Below are 14,747 nucleotides of genomic sequence, written 5' to 3' on the forward strand. Positions count from 1 at the left end.
AGCAGCTAGAAAAGTGAAAAACACACCAAAATATGCACTAGGTCCGTTTAATCAGCACACTGTAAACACTGTGCACCTGTGCAGGTGAGTACTCTGACCAGCTGACACCAGAGAGCTGCACCTCATCGGTCCCGGGGTATACAGCTGGATTACATTAAGCTGGCACACAGAGCAGAGGGATAATATCTACACAGGCAACAGCAGCGCTCACCTGTACCTGTTCCATCCGAGAGTCAACCCTAATCTGGTTCCAATAATCCCACAGGTGCTGATCGAGTCAATCAGATCATCTGCTGGTTAGTTTTCACTGATTGATTGATCCGTTTGTCTGTAAACAGTCAGAATATGGAGACAGGCGTAGTTTACAGTCTAAGGTGAAGGTGCACTGCAGCTGTTGGTGGCGTGGATCAAAGATGAGACCAGCATCCACAAACACCAGATATTCTCCTTAAACTTCAAACATCCACATGTCTCTTGCGCTTGATGGTGAATTCACCTGGACATAGATGGTTGCCCGCCCACACAGCTAATCAGCCAGTGGGATTAAAGATGAGCTCGTGTTTTTGTTTACTTCCTGTGCCTGAACTAAACGGCGCCGTAAAGCCATGTTTCCGTGCCGTGTTTGCTGCAGCTCCTCCTCAGCTGCTTTTCTGCCATGTTTGCCGAGCTGAAGGGACCCCGCCGCCCGTCGGACAGGAAGCGTGGACGTTAGAGGTTAATCGTGTTTTAATGTCAGCTGTGATTTTGTGGAGATGATCACTGTGTTTGTTCCTCAGCAGAAGCTCATATGCACTCGCTGTTTAGTTCAGCTCGAGCCAGCTGGGCTCTTCCCACCCCTGATTGGACGTTTGGAGGGCATGTGATCACAGGTCATTGAGCGGAACAGAAGCTCACAGAAATGAAGGTTCAAACCTTTCAGTGAGCACCTGTGCGGCTGTTGGCTTTGAGTCTCTGCAGCTTGCATGCGGCAACGCTAACCGAGGCTGATTTGTCTCCGTGAGGGGGCAGGACCCTGAGGATCAGTAACCTGGGTTCCGGTTGCTGATTGGTTGGTTGCGATGAGGCTGGTCTGGGCCTGCTGTCCTCTGCGTGTCCCCGTTTGTCCTTCCAGGTTTAATAAAGTTCAGATGACCACGGTAAATAATCCAAATTAGGTCAGTGAGTAAAATAATCCCGGTTATGGTTTGCGCCATCGTTGAGCCGCAGCGGCGTCAGACTGAAACCAGGTCTGGTTAGTGGGGTTTCCTGCAATGAGACAGGGTGGTGCTGGCCTCCACCCGACAGCGGCAGAGCTGAGTGTACCTCCTCAGAATAAAAACATTTTTAATGATCGTCGAGTAAAAACAACAAAATGTCCCACGGGAGCATCTCAGATGGCAGCACCTCTCTCAGGGTCCTTTACCAACGCAGGATGCTGTGACACTGATCAACAGGCAGACAGGGTCAAAGGTCGCTCAGCTTCATGTTGCACGAGTGGCTGGATGAGCTGCTGTGAGGTGGCGGCGGCTTCGTTCTGGTCCAGGCGGGTGCATCAGTTTTTGTTTCTGTTCACGCTCAGAGAGACACAACGTAGTCGCACCTCTGGCAGCTCACAGGAAGTGGTTTATACGGGACCGTGTGGCGCCTGGCAGAGGTTCAGCGCGGCCGGTGTCACTGAGGAAGCTTTTCTTGTCAGTAACAGTCGCCCCTCGGCCCGCCTTTTGGGCGCTTTAACCTCACCTGCTGCTTCAAACACCACTTACACCTGCCGTTCTGACTTTAGGGTGAGCTGAGCGGCACTACGTGGGCCGCTTACATCCGTGTGTGATGATGGCGCCATAGCTGTTAATGGGCAGAGAAACAGACGGGAGAGTGTGGCGGCGAGGGCGTGTGGCGGCGAGGGCGTGTGGCGGCGAGGGCGTGTGGCGGCGGCCGTGTGAATAACAAGCTCGAGGTTTAAACTGAGCGTGTCTGCGTGTGGAGGGTTTGCAGTCATGTGACCATCAGCGCTGCAGGGTTAGCTTACCGAGGCCCAGACACCGGTCGCTATGGAAACGCTATGGAAAACTCTGTGTTCCTGATTGGTTCTTGAGAACTTCCTTACGACAGGTTGTGGGAGGGTCTGTAGCTCGCTGTGCACCGTGCTGGTATTGGTTAGCTCCTCCCATCGTTGTTCACGTCCTCCTCGTTCTGTAGGAGGCTCTGCGAACAGTCTGACCTTTGACCTCTGAGGTGTGTTAATGCAGCACACCTGAGCGTCACCTGATCCTCAAGTTTGGTCGCGCAGCGTTTAGGAGCTGCTGAATCGTCCTCGTGGCGTCTGTACTTCACCTGAGCTCAGAGGACGCACAGCGCGCCCTCTCTGTGTGACCTCACACACCGAGCTGCTGCTCTTCCTGGGGGAGTCCCTGCAGGTGTCCAACATCTGGCTGTGTGTCTGTGCGTTGTCGTGCCTGGAAGCTTTGAGTCCTTTACATCAGCTTTGTAAACTTTGAGGTGTGACTTGTTCTCGTGTGAAATAGCAGGTCAGCTGTGGAGCGTTCACGTGAGGAAACTCGTTTTATGCATCGGCTGCGCTCACGTGTGAACACACTGTACCACACACAGGTGACACACCTGATGGCTGTGCGGCTGTCCTGAGTTTATAGCGTCTGTGTTCCGCAGTTCACCGCCCAAACACCAGGGGGCGGTACAGTTTCTCTTCTCTTGTTTATTTGTTCTCTTCCAGCTTCCTGTTGCAAAAGTAACAGTAGAAGAGGAAGAAGGTGGTGGGCTGCAGTCAGGTTTCAGAGGGTTTGTGGGCGTGGCTTATGTGTAGTGTGGGTTTAAAGGGGAAGCATAAATCCCAGCTCCACCCTGTTCCTCACCTCCCTCTCTTTCTTTACCCAGAATGCCATCTGAGGCTCAGCCTCAGGAGCCTCGGGACAGAGGGCCACCCCCTCCCGTCACTCGGGCCGGCCGCAGCGCTCAGCTGGCCAAAGCCACTGCTTCTAGCCCCGCCCCTGAGAGGCGGCCCCGTGGGCGACCGAGGAAAGATGGGAGCAGCGGGCGCTCTGGACCTGCTGCCCCGCCTCTTCCTCCACCACCTCCTCCCCCTCCGCCCCCCAAATCAAGAAAGAAGTAAGTGTGTGTGTGTGATGTGAGTGTGTGCTCAGGTGTGCTCACCTGTTCCTGCAGCAGGTTGATCCGTGGTGCCTCCTCCAGCTGAACAACGTGGCTGCAGGTTAGCAGCTGCATGTTTGGTATTTCTGCATAAATGAAGCAGGTGAGTCAGAGGGGAGGATCCTGGAGTCAGAGCAGGGTCAGCACTGATGTTTTAGAGCTTCACGTTCCTGATCCAGCATGGTGCAGACCACCGCAGGCCACAATCGACACCTGTAAGAAGGCCGAGCAGCTCGGCAACAGCTCTGTGTGGTCCCACGAGGCTAACGCCACCTGCAGCACGGCGATGATGTAAAAGTACGACATTAACTGTGTTTAGAAACCACCGCGCTCCATTTTCACTTCAGAGTAACTGAGTAACAGCCTCCTTATTTTAGGACAGAGAAGCACATCTGAGGTCTGGAGTTTGAGTCAGAGGGTCAGAAATGTGTGGAAGCTAGCAGCGCGATCGCCCTGAGGTGGACCCAGAATCATCCAGCAGGGCGAGCCTGGACCTGATCCACACTCAGTGCAGGGGAAGTGATGCTGGAGGTCCTGAAACTTTGACTGTGTGTGTTTGCTGCTTAGATTCAGTCTGTGGAGGGAAGAGTCCTCACAGAGACAAATATACAGGTGTGTGTGTTGGAGAGGAAGTAGGAAGTTGCATGCTGGGTAACGAGGGAGTCTGACAGGGGGCACGTGCTGGCTCCTGGTTTTACCTCCTGCCACACACACAGATCTCTGTTGTGATGTCATCATGTTTACCTGATTCAGGTGTTTCCTGATGCTCATTAGCCAACTGCTTAGAACGAATACACACACACGTTTGTAATTCTGTCTTTGTGAGGACCCTCACCGCCACAGGCTGATCGGGCCTCTGCGGTTAAAGCACTCGTGAGTCTGAGCTGTGACCTGCTGGGCTACACGTGCGTTTCATCAGGACCTTCAGGCAGCTGTCTGAGGAGCCAACGCCGTCCTTGTTTCTGTGGGCGGAGTCAAACAGCTGTGAGAAAGCAGCGTCGGGTGCTAACTGTTGTTTTCCTGATTTCATTGACATTTTCTTTTTTCTTTTTTATTTTTTGATGCTCGTTTCAGTCGGGTGATGATGTAACGCAGCAGCTGATCTCCTCCTGCTGTAACACACAAGTCAGGCATGGCGCTCACATCGAAGGGATCCAGATGTGCTGCAATGGCTTCAATGGGGACACAGCTGGAGGAGGATCCAGAGGGTTAATGCTGTTCCTTCACTGTGTTAACCTCTAACTGCTCTGTGTGTGTGTGTGTGTGTGTGCGTGCACGCAGGGGGCGGAGCCGAGGACGAGCTCAGGTAGAGGATGAAGAGAGCATGGATGCCACAGAGACGAAGCCCCTCCAGAAGACAGGTGTGTAGAACCAGCTGGATGTCTGTGTTTGAGGCTACGAGGTCTGAGTGTTGGAGGCTACATCAACACGTACACGGCTATTTCTGAAAACTGAGATTCTCCGTTTTTAAAAGAATCCTGTCCACATGTAACCGCCAAAAACGCAGTCAAATGTTGTCAAGAACATGCCAAATCCTAGCCGTGTACAAATGTTGGCCAATCAGAAGTCTCGAAGCCTGGGAGGGAAAGAGGAAACGGGTTTCAAGGACTTCTGGAAAGTTTTTGTTTTTCTCGAAAGGCAGCTAATTTTGTTTCAAATGTGAATATCCAAAAACAGTAGGGGTGGGGGGAAAAATCGATACTGTGTGGTATCGTGATATTTTGTTTGCTAATAATGTATCAATACAGGGACGGCAGAAATCGATATTTTGTTACAAAAAAAGTTTTTGTGGACTGGAACTCTGACTTCAGAGCACGTTGATCCTTTTTCTGAGCAAGAATCCTGACACTGTCCAAATGTGTTTAACTGTTTTTTTGGCAGCAATAAACATGACAGTTTACTTATTTTAATTTAAGACATGTTTTATTTTAATTAAGTTTAAAACTTTTTTATTTAATGTAAAATTATATTTTGTTTTAATTTACTTTCAAATTCTTCAGTTGCTGAAGGGGCTGCATAGTTTTCATATTGCATAGTTCAGAATAGCTGTAATTGTACCTAGAGATGGCACGATACCACTTTTTTATGTCCGATACCGATATCATAAATTTGGATATCTGCCGATACCGATATGAATCCGATATAGTGTTTTTTAATCAACACAACTGTTTTTTAATATCTTGCTGCATTTTGTATAAGTTCATACTCAAGTTTAAAACAACAACTACACTAAAGCTATTCTGTTATACCTGTATGCAAAAAAAAATGTTTCATAGTTCAGCAATACTGATCAATCTAATAAACTTAGACCTACACCATCCTCCCTATTCTGGTATTTTAAAGAGTACTTAGCATAAATATTAAGCAACCTAACTAATAGGGTTCCAACTCCCAGCAACAACAAAAATAAATAAATAAAAAATAGGGAACCACCCCTCACGCTCCACCTCATGATGCTTAATCGACGTAATCAACCTTAATTTGATGCAGTGTGAAAAAAAATGCACAGAAATCAATTATTTTTCAAGAAATATTAAATAGATTCAACATCTTTCTTCAACAAAATTGCAGACTGCACAGATGGTACCTTCCCAAAGTAAAAAGTACTATAGCTTACTAGGGTATATATATTAGACTTAATAATAATAATAATAATAATGATAATAATGGATACTTTATTGATCCCCATGGGGAAATTACTTGTTTTTTCTCTGCATTTGACCCATTCACTCAGTGAAGCAGTGGGCAGCCCACTAAGCAGGCGCCCGGGGAGCAGTGTGTAGGGACGGTACCTTGCTCAGGGGTACCTCAGGGTAGTCACTATATACAGTAATTGACTTCTATTCATTTTGCATCAAATTAAAACTTTGGGTGTCAGATAATTATTTATTAAAAGCTCGACATTTTAAATGAGAATAAGAAAGAAAAGCATGTCTTTGTGCCCCCTTTTCCCTGTTAATGCCCTATCGGCCCCCCTGGCTAAACTTTGCTAGATCCGCCCCTGCACAGTTACCAGCGTCAGCTAGAAAAAGATCCTCGAGTAGAAAGTAATATTAAATAAATTCTAACAACAGCTGATCAAGCTTAAACGTGCTGCTGTTGTTCAGCCGCTGGTTTCCTCTTTCTGGTGCAAAGTGGGCCAAAAGCAAACAAGAGACACGGACTCGCGACAGAAAAGCCGATCAGCTGATCGTTAAGCAGTTTCATGATTGAAGTAGCAGCAGGAGAGGCAGTCGCTCCATATATCGCTTGTTAAGCTTAACGCAGGAATGCTTTACAAACATTCAGAGATGGACTTACACACTTGCTTTACTTCTCTCGGGATAACTTTGTCGGAGATGAAATGCCGGGTTGCTAGCGAAGCTCCAAATGCTATCCAGACCACCGACAGGTCCCGCATGCCACAGCTGCTCTATCACGTGATGCATACTGCTCCGACGTGCTAACGTTCTGAGGTGAGTTACGGCGTGTTGCAAGTTTTGTGAGGTGCTTTCGTGATATTTAATGGATCGGATTACATTTTTTATTTTTCTCCGATATCCGATCCAGTAATTTAGGTCAGTATCGGACCGATACGTAATATCGGATCGGTCCATCTCTAATTGTACCAGATGGTTGCATTCGGCTAAGTTGGACTAGACTGTAATACAAACCGTTCAGTTTGTCAACAATAAAACTGAAATGAGAGAAAGACTGAGTGTGAGACTTTGATATTAGATAAAATGAATATTGATAAAGTTTAACTTTATGTACAGAATCTGAATATCGCAAAATATTTTAAAAAATTGCAATAATATCATATCGTGGGATGTATGGTGATTCCCACCTCTAAAAAACAGTATTTTAGCTGGTGTAGACTCACAACTCAGGATTGAACAGAAAGCACACATACGTTCTAATTTAAAACATTTAAATTTAATCAAAACCGATGTCAGGATTTGGGCTGAGAGAGCGTCTGTGTTGGGTGGAGTTCACTCTGACGCCTCTGTGTTTGTGTGAGTGTGTAAAAACTGCAGACAGTCAGATTAACAGCAGCGTTTTGTTTCTATCCACCGTTGTAGAAATTCGTCTCATGTAAACAATAACGTGGCGCACTGTATGACGTCAAAAAGGATGCAAACATTTGACATTGCGTAAGTAATCTCTGTTTTCCTCGTCCACATGTAAACACAAAAACAGAGTTTTTAAAAAGTTTTCAGTGATCGAAAACGTCGTGTACGTGCAGACGTAGCCTGAACCTCACCTGCTCAGGTACGCCCACACGAGGGCATCTACACCTCCACCAGTGCTGTTCACCCGCTCTGACATAAAACATGGTGTCATGCTGGAGATTAAGAACGTGTGATGGTGCCTATGTTACCCACAATGCACCTCTTGTGTCCTGCATACGTTTGTGACTGTGTGTGTGCGTGTCCACAGAGGTGAAGGCTCAGACCACACGGCGGCAGCGCTCCACCTCCAGGAGAAAATCCAAAACAAGCTCTGAACCTGCCCAGGACGAGCCCAGTCCAGATCCTGATCCTGACCCGGATCCAGGACCGGTGCCCCCCGACCCTGAGCTGGCTCCCAGTGCTGAGGAGGGGGAGGTGGAGGACAGACTCCACTCAGAGGCTCCGCCCCTAGCCTCTAGCCCTCTTCTCCCCCCCTCCAGCCCTCCATCCCAATCCCATCATCTTGATCCTGTTCCTGATCCTGATCCTGTGGAGGAAGACCAGCCCAGTCCGAGTCACAGCCCCACCCCTATGGATGTGGACTGCAGCCTGGTTCCCATAGAAGTAGAGGAGGACGGGGCCGGCCCCGTGGAGCAGAGTCCGGCCGTCAGTCCCCGCTCCAGTCCTCCAGTGTCCCCCTGTCTGCGGTTGGAGGACGAGGACTCGCTGTCCCCGCTGTTCCAGCGGTCTCTGTCGGAGGACTCCGGGGGCTCGCCCACCCCCAGCCTGGGACACACCAAAAAAAGGTGAGTGCCTGTGGACCGCCCTGCACACCCACAACGGCACTCAGCAGGCAAACCGGGGAGGCTTTTGTTTTGAAAGTCTCCAGATTTAATGTCTCCAGTCAGATCTGACGTGACTTTGTGATGAACCTGATTGAAGCAGATAAATGTCCGTGTCATCTGTCAGGTGACGCCTCACCTCCTGAACGCATCGTTTTTTTCTCCCCAGGCTGAAGCAGTGTGCCTTCTGTTACCACGGCGACGAGCCTCCTCTGGGCCAGGGCCGGCTGGTGGTGTTCGGCCCGACGCCCGGCTACATCCCGCTCCACATCCTCAATCGCCGCGCCTCCTCTGACCGAGACAACGACTGCCACGACCACTGCTACCGCGGCAGCCAAGCCCCGGCCACGTAAGTGACATCACTTCCTCTTTCCCCTCTCCTTCCAGAGACACCACAGTCACGAGCTAACCATAGACCTGTGTGTGTGTGTGTGTGTGTGCGCGCGCGCGCAGGTGCTGCAGTCCAGAACAGTGTGGTGAGTACTCCCCGTTCACTGAAACAGTTCCAACCTGATCGCTGTTGTTGATGTTTGACTGTTCACTGTGTGCTGCTGTTTCAGAGTCTTCCTCAGAGTTCCTTAAGCAGCTTGGACCCATCGGCCTTCCTCATGACATCAACGTCCAATCACTGTTTGACCCCACAGGTACCTCCTCCTCCTCTTCCGCATCCTGTTCTGTGTGTGTGTGTGTTTTAAACCTCCTGTGTGTGTGCGTGTACAGGTCAGTGCTGTGCTCACCTGCAGTGTGCCACTTGGTCAGAGGGGGTGTGTCGAGGCGAGGGACAATCACTGCTCTACGTGGACAAAGCCATCGACACAGGAAGCACACAGGTGGGTTTTCATGGCGTCTGGTCAGTAGCCCCTCCTCCTTGTGTAGCTCAGGTAGATGAATACTGTGCATCAGCTGAAGCGCTCGGTTCCTGGGTCTGTGAGCCAGACTAAAATAAAATAGGAGAATACAAAGGTTTACCCACAGCTTCCTCCCTAAACCCCATCTATCTCTCACCTGTCCAGGTGTGCGCGTTCTGCCGGCAGCTCGGAGCTTCGCTGCGTTGTCAGGAGATGGACTGTGGGCGGTGCTACCACTTCCCCTGCGCTGCTGCTGCCGGAGCCCACCTGGACTGGAACCAGAGGCGCACACTGTGTACAAGGCACGCACATGCAGGTAAGAGGCGCCGACTGAAGCGGGTGTGAGGTTGTGATGTCATAACGTGACGTGATCATGTCTCCTCAGGGTCCTCGCCACCCTGTGCTCTGTGCTCTGGCGGCAGTGAGCTTGGCAGCCTGTTAATGTGCTGTTGTTGTGGTAACCGTTACCATGGCAGCTGCGTGGACCCCTCTGTGGCCCCCTCCCCTTTCTGCCGGGCCGGCTGGCAGTGTCCTCAGTGTCGCGTGTGTCAGAGCTGCAGGTAACACACATGCAGAGTTATTGACTGGGGTGAGCAGGTATTTGAAGATGGAGTAAAGAGGGCGTGTCCTCAGTGTGAACCTCCACCTGTGCTCTCTGTGTGTCAGGCTGCAAGGCGATGAAGCTGCGTTATTGGTGTGTCAGCGCTGCGATAAAGCCTACCACACACACTGTCTCACACCACCTCTGGATCACACGCCGAGCACCGGCTGGAGCTGCAAGGTGAGATAAACACACACGTACACACACTGCTGTGTGTTGAACTTTGGATGACCCTCACAAACCCCTCCCACCCCTCATCTTCTCCAGAACTGCAGAGTCTGCTGCCGCTGTGGTGTCAGGTCATCAGGCCAGTGGGCCAATCACCTGTTTCTGTGCGAGTCGTGTGACCCAGCATTGCCCTGCCTTCTCTGTGGCCACACCCCCGACCTCTACACACCACAGGAGTGCGTGACCTGTGTCTGCTGCTATAGGTACACAAGCACCATCTGTTTCACTGAGGCTGCTTCACAATAAAATCCCTGAACTGAAGAGAACTAACATGGCTTTTATTGTGAAAGAGGAATCCAGTGGTTCTCATATATGAACTTCAGTTACTTTTGTGCCCTCACTGCACAGCCTCTGTGGGCCTCTGTGGCGGGCTGTCCCAAAGGTTTAAAACCACTGGTGGTAGCTTTTATTAAAATATGCTTTTATTTTGACAGTGATGAAGAGAAAACAAAACTATTTTGTTTTGCAGGTTTGTCCATGCAGACTGCAGCATCCAGGCCGGGGAGGGCAAGGTGGGGTCCAAAGTGTACATCTGCTCCACGTGCAGACCTCAACAGGAGGAGCCAAACCCACACAGTCCCACATTGGCATCAGCTGCCGCCCTTAGCCCCTCACAGACTCCACCCAGTAGCATTCCACAGCCGTCGGTCTCAACGTGCACAGAGGCTCCACCGGCCAGTCCTGTTGGTCAACTCGTCCCTGAGGAGCCGCCACAGAGAACAACAAAGTCCCTCAGTGCACCATCACCACCAAGTCTTACGTCATCTCACACCGACTCCCAGGAGCTCCTGAATAATCCACTGTCAGTTCTTCCTCAGTCTACAGGGCTCCAACAGAGTTCTACAACATCTCACCCTGAAGCCAGTGAACCCCAACAGAGTCCTCTATCGTCTCATTCTGAGGGTATGGAGACACAACAGAGTTCTCTGCCAGTTCTCCCTGAGTCCACAGAGCTCCAAGGAAGTTCTGTATCATCTCAGCCTGAAGCCACGCTTCAACAGAGTCCTCCACCAACTCTCCCAAAGTCCACAGAACTCCAAGAAAGTCTTTTATGTCACCCGGTTTCTGCCAAACTCCTAGAAACTCCCAAAGTTCTCCCACAAAGTGGATGGAGCATGGAGTTGGAACAAAGCCCTTCACAATGTCAAACTGATCCCACAGAGCTCCAACAAAGTCCTCCACCATCTCACCCGTATCCTGTGGCAGTCCAGCAAAGTTCCTCACTAGCTCTTACAGAGCTCCCTCCTTCTGCTGAACTCCTTCTGAAGAGTTCTTTACCATCTAGCCCTGTTCTCAAGGACCTCCAGCAAAGTCCTGCATCATCTCCCATGGAGCTCCAACAAAGTTCCTCGCCTACTCCTGTAGAACACCAACAATTTTCTGCACCGTCTCCCAAAGAACTCCCAGACAGTCCTACACCATCTCACCCTCTTTCCACAGAGCTGCAGCAAAGCCCTCCACCATCTCCCAAAGAGCTCCAAGATCCTGCACCATCATGGCCTGATTCCACAGAGCTCCGGCAAAATCCTCCACCATCTCCCACAGAGCTCCAACAAAATCCTCCACCATCTCCCACAGAGCTCCAACAAAATCCTCCACCATCTCCCACAGAGCTCCAACAAAATCCTCCACCATCTCCCACAGAGCTCCCATCTCAACTTGTTTCCATGGAGCTTCAACCAAATTCCTTACAAATGCTCAAAGAGCTCCAAGATCCTGCACCATCCTGGCCTGATTCCACAGAGCTCCAGCAAAATCCTCCACCATCTCCCACAGAGCTCCAGCAAAATCCTCCACCATCTCCCACAGAGCTCCAGCAAAATCCTCCACCATCTCCCACAGAGCTCCACCAAAATCCTCCACCATCTCCCACAGAGCTCCACCAAAATCCTCCACCATCTCCCACAGAGCTCCACCAAAATCCTCCACCATCTCCCACAGAGCTCCAACAAAATCCTCCACCATCTCCCACAGAGCTCCACCAAAATCCTCCACCATCTCCCACAGAGCTCCAGCAAAATCCTCCACCATCTCCCACAGAGCTCCCACCTCAGCCTATTTCCACGGAGCTTCAACCAAAATCCTTACAAACGCTTGAACTCCGAAGTCCTGCACCATCTGAAAATGCAGAGCTTCAACAAGGTCATCCATCATCTCCCATAGAACAAAGTTCCTCATCACCTTCAGCAGAGCTCCAGCACATTCTTGTTCTGTCTCACACTGATTCCACAGAGCTCCCACAGAATGCACCATTTCCCAAAGATCTCCTGTCAAGTCCTGCACAATCTCACACTGAACCCCCACAAAGTCCTCAACCATCTGTCACGGAGCTCCCACAGAGTGCTGTAATTTCCCATCCTGATCCCATGGAGCCCCAACAAAACGTTGTACCTTTGACTGCACCTTCTGTCATAGAACTCGAGCCATCTCCCTCTTGTCACACAGCATCCCATCATAATCAAGAAGAGCTCCATCCTGATGTGGCAGAGTTTAGAATAAGCTCCTCACCGTCTTGCCCTGATCTTGCAGAGGCCCATGAAAGTTACTCAGCATCCCACTTGGATTCCACAGATGACCAGAAAAGCTGGACCCCGTTACACCTTCAGCAGAGTCCTGCACAGTCTCACTCTAATCTGGCAGAACTTGAGGAAAGTACTGAGCAGAATTCCACAGAGGATCAGTTCATGGACACAGAATCTCAGCAGAGTCCAGTACAGGGTGGTCCCATGGCTTGTACCCTTGCACATTTTCTACACAGCCCTTCACCTCACAGTCCTATCAAATCAGGGCTGACTCCTCCCAGGGTGGAGCTGGGGACAGAGCAGGCTCGGCACAGCCTTCCACCAGACAGTCCTGCACAGGACAATGCTATGCAGCTCAGTGGATCACATAGTCCCAGCCTCACAGCCTCACAGCCTCAGCACAGTGCTCTACAAACGGACTGTAGTCCTGTGCAAGCTGGCATGAGGAACCCCTCACAGGACACTGAATCTACACTGGACCAGGAGAGCCCTGGATTGAGCAGCCCTACTCTGCAGTATGGGGCTGCACAGGACACGTCTACACTGGACCAGGACCTCTCATCGGCAGCAAGATACGCCTCAGCTCCATGTAGCCCATCGTCACCACCACTCAGACCTAAACGGTGCAGTCTGTCCCAACCTGCCAGCCCTGCTCAGGCTCTCCGGTCTTCACAGCTTAGCTTACATACTTTAGAACTTGCTGCACATTCAACACTCACACAGGAGTCCACCCATGCCACACAACCTGACTCCTTGAAACAATGCCCTTCTAGCCCTGATGGCCAAACACTGGAAAATAACCCTCCTCCCCTTAACCACACCTCTAGCCTGGCCACAGTGCCCCCTGAAAGTAGCACGCTCAGTCCCGATCATTCCAGTCCCCCTCATGTCCTAGATTTCCAGACACCAGAAAGCCTTTTTCACATTAGCACTTCAGCCAAACACAGTAGCCTAGCTTGCTCACCTTGTGCCGGTGAAATGGAGGAAGCTCCTCCCCCAGCTAGCCTAATTCATCAGAATCTTCACAACACCCCATCGCTCTGCATGGAAGTTGTTGAAGGAGCTAGCCCCACACATAACCAGGCCAGCTCAGCTTGTGCCAGCCCCACTCGTGCTTACCAGATGCCTACAAGCCCAACCATGTGTCTTGAAGGCCACCCTAGCCCTGTGCCAGGGGAGAGTAGCCCATCAGCAGTGCTGGCTGAACCCATCCACCTTGCCTCCTGTCAGGATGAGGAGATGGAGGTAGCTACCATCCAGCCAAGTGATGGTGTTCAGTCAGAACCTAGTCCCAGTCAACCAGACAGTCCGCAGCCTGACCCTGCTTACTCAGAAGTCACCGGTGGCATTGTTTTGTCAGGTCATGAGCATGCTCAGGAGACAGAAAGTCCACCTGGTCAGTCAAGTCGGCCACATATCCAGATTTCCTTCAGTACTTCACACCTGGCTGCAGTACAGCCGTCAAGCCCTCCACCAGCTTCTGGTAGTTCAAGTCCTCCACACTGTACACTGAGTGATACCGGCCCAGAGAGGAGTCCTGTTCGTGCTGAAACATATCCCTGTTCTGCTAGTCTAGCTGATGTCCACACCAGTCATAGCCCAGTTAGTCCTGCTGGTCAGGCTAGTCCTGCTCATGTAGTAGTAGCTCACTCAGGCCCAGTGCAGATACAAACTTCCTCATTAGCTAGCACAACTCATAGCAGCCCTGCACATGCTGCTTTTGCCAGTGTTAGCCCACCTCACAGTCCGGCTCCTGACACTGAAAGTAGTACTGGCCTTACTGAGGCATCACTGAGCCCCACTAGTCCTGATGTGGACACAGTTGCTCTTTCCAGTGGGGCTCAGCCTGATATGGGTGCTGATAAACCTGCAGACTGTATCAGACAAACAAGTCCTGCTGCCTCTGTACCCGACGACTCTGCTGCTGTTAGCCCCAGCCAGATTAGTCAGAACCAAGTCAGCCAGTCCCCAGCTGGTACTGCAGTGGTCCCCAAAGAAAACCACCAGTGCACTGCCTCACCAAGCCCCCTCATCCCCACTGATGCTACTTACACTCAGGCCAGTCTGAGTCCTGCTAGCCCTGTCCATGCTAGTCCCACTCAGGATAACACTGCGATGCCTAGCTCAACCTCTCCCAATGAGGCACCTCTTAGTCCCACATGCCCCGCCCCCTCACAGATTAGCCCTTCTCAAACAGTCTCTTTTGACACTCTGCAGGTTCAGCGTAGTCCCTTACACAGCCCAGGTCAAAGTTCTACAGGTGTTCATATGGATCCAGGTTTTAAACAGATCACCACAAGTCCAGGCTCCGTGAGTCCTGTGCAGGCAGAGCCTGGTGTCAGACCTGCTTCTGCCAGCCCGTTCCACTGTGAAGCCAGTCCTGCTTGTGATTCAATTAACCCTGCTCCCTCAAT

General features: G+C 50.9%; 1 protein-coding gene across 1 annotated transcript in view; it reads left to right on the forward strand.

The window, feature by feature from the left end:
• The window catches only part of kmt2ca (lysine (K)-specific methyltransferase 2Ca), a 50,813-nt gene that overhangs the window by 1,469 nt on the left and 34,597 nt on the right, over positions 1 to 14,747 (forward strand). The window contains exons 2-13 of the mRNA XM_026179280.1: positions 2,869 to 3,099; positions 4,423 to 4,502; positions 7,561 to 8,098; positions 8,304 to 8,483; positions 8,588 to 8,610; positions 8,695 to 8,778; positions 8,855 to 8,964; positions 9,148 to 9,298; positions 9,368 to 9,542; positions 9,649 to 9,763; positions 9,851 to 10,014; positions 10,281 to 14,747. The exon at positions 10,281 to 14,747 is cut by the window's right edge and continues 83 nt beyond it. Coding sequence (XP_026035065.1) covers positions 2,870 to 3,099; positions 4,423 to 4,502; positions 7,561 to 8,098; positions 8,304 to 8,483; positions 8,588 to 8,610; positions 8,695 to 8,778; positions 8,855 to 8,964; positions 9,148 to 9,298; positions 9,368 to 9,542; positions 9,649 to 9,763; positions 9,851 to 10,014; positions 10,281 to 14,747 — 6,317 coding nt within the window. The 5' untranslated portion in view covers position 2,869. The remainder of the gene's footprint in view (positions 1 to 2,868; positions 3,100 to 4,422; positions 4,503 to 7,560; positions 8,099 to 8,303; positions 8,484 to 8,587; positions 8,611 to 8,694; positions 8,779 to 8,854; positions 8,965 to 9,147; positions 9,299 to 9,367; positions 9,543 to 9,648; positions 9,764 to 9,850; positions 10,015 to 10,280) is intronic.

The sequence above is a fragment of the Astatotilapia calliptera genome, chromosome 9 (assembly GCF_900246225.1).
Source record: "Astatotilapia calliptera chromosome 9, fAstCal1.2, whole genome shotgun sequence".
Lineage (NCBI taxonomy): Eukaryota > Metazoa > Chordata > Actinopteri > Cichliformes > Cichlidae > Astatotilapia > Astatotilapia calliptera.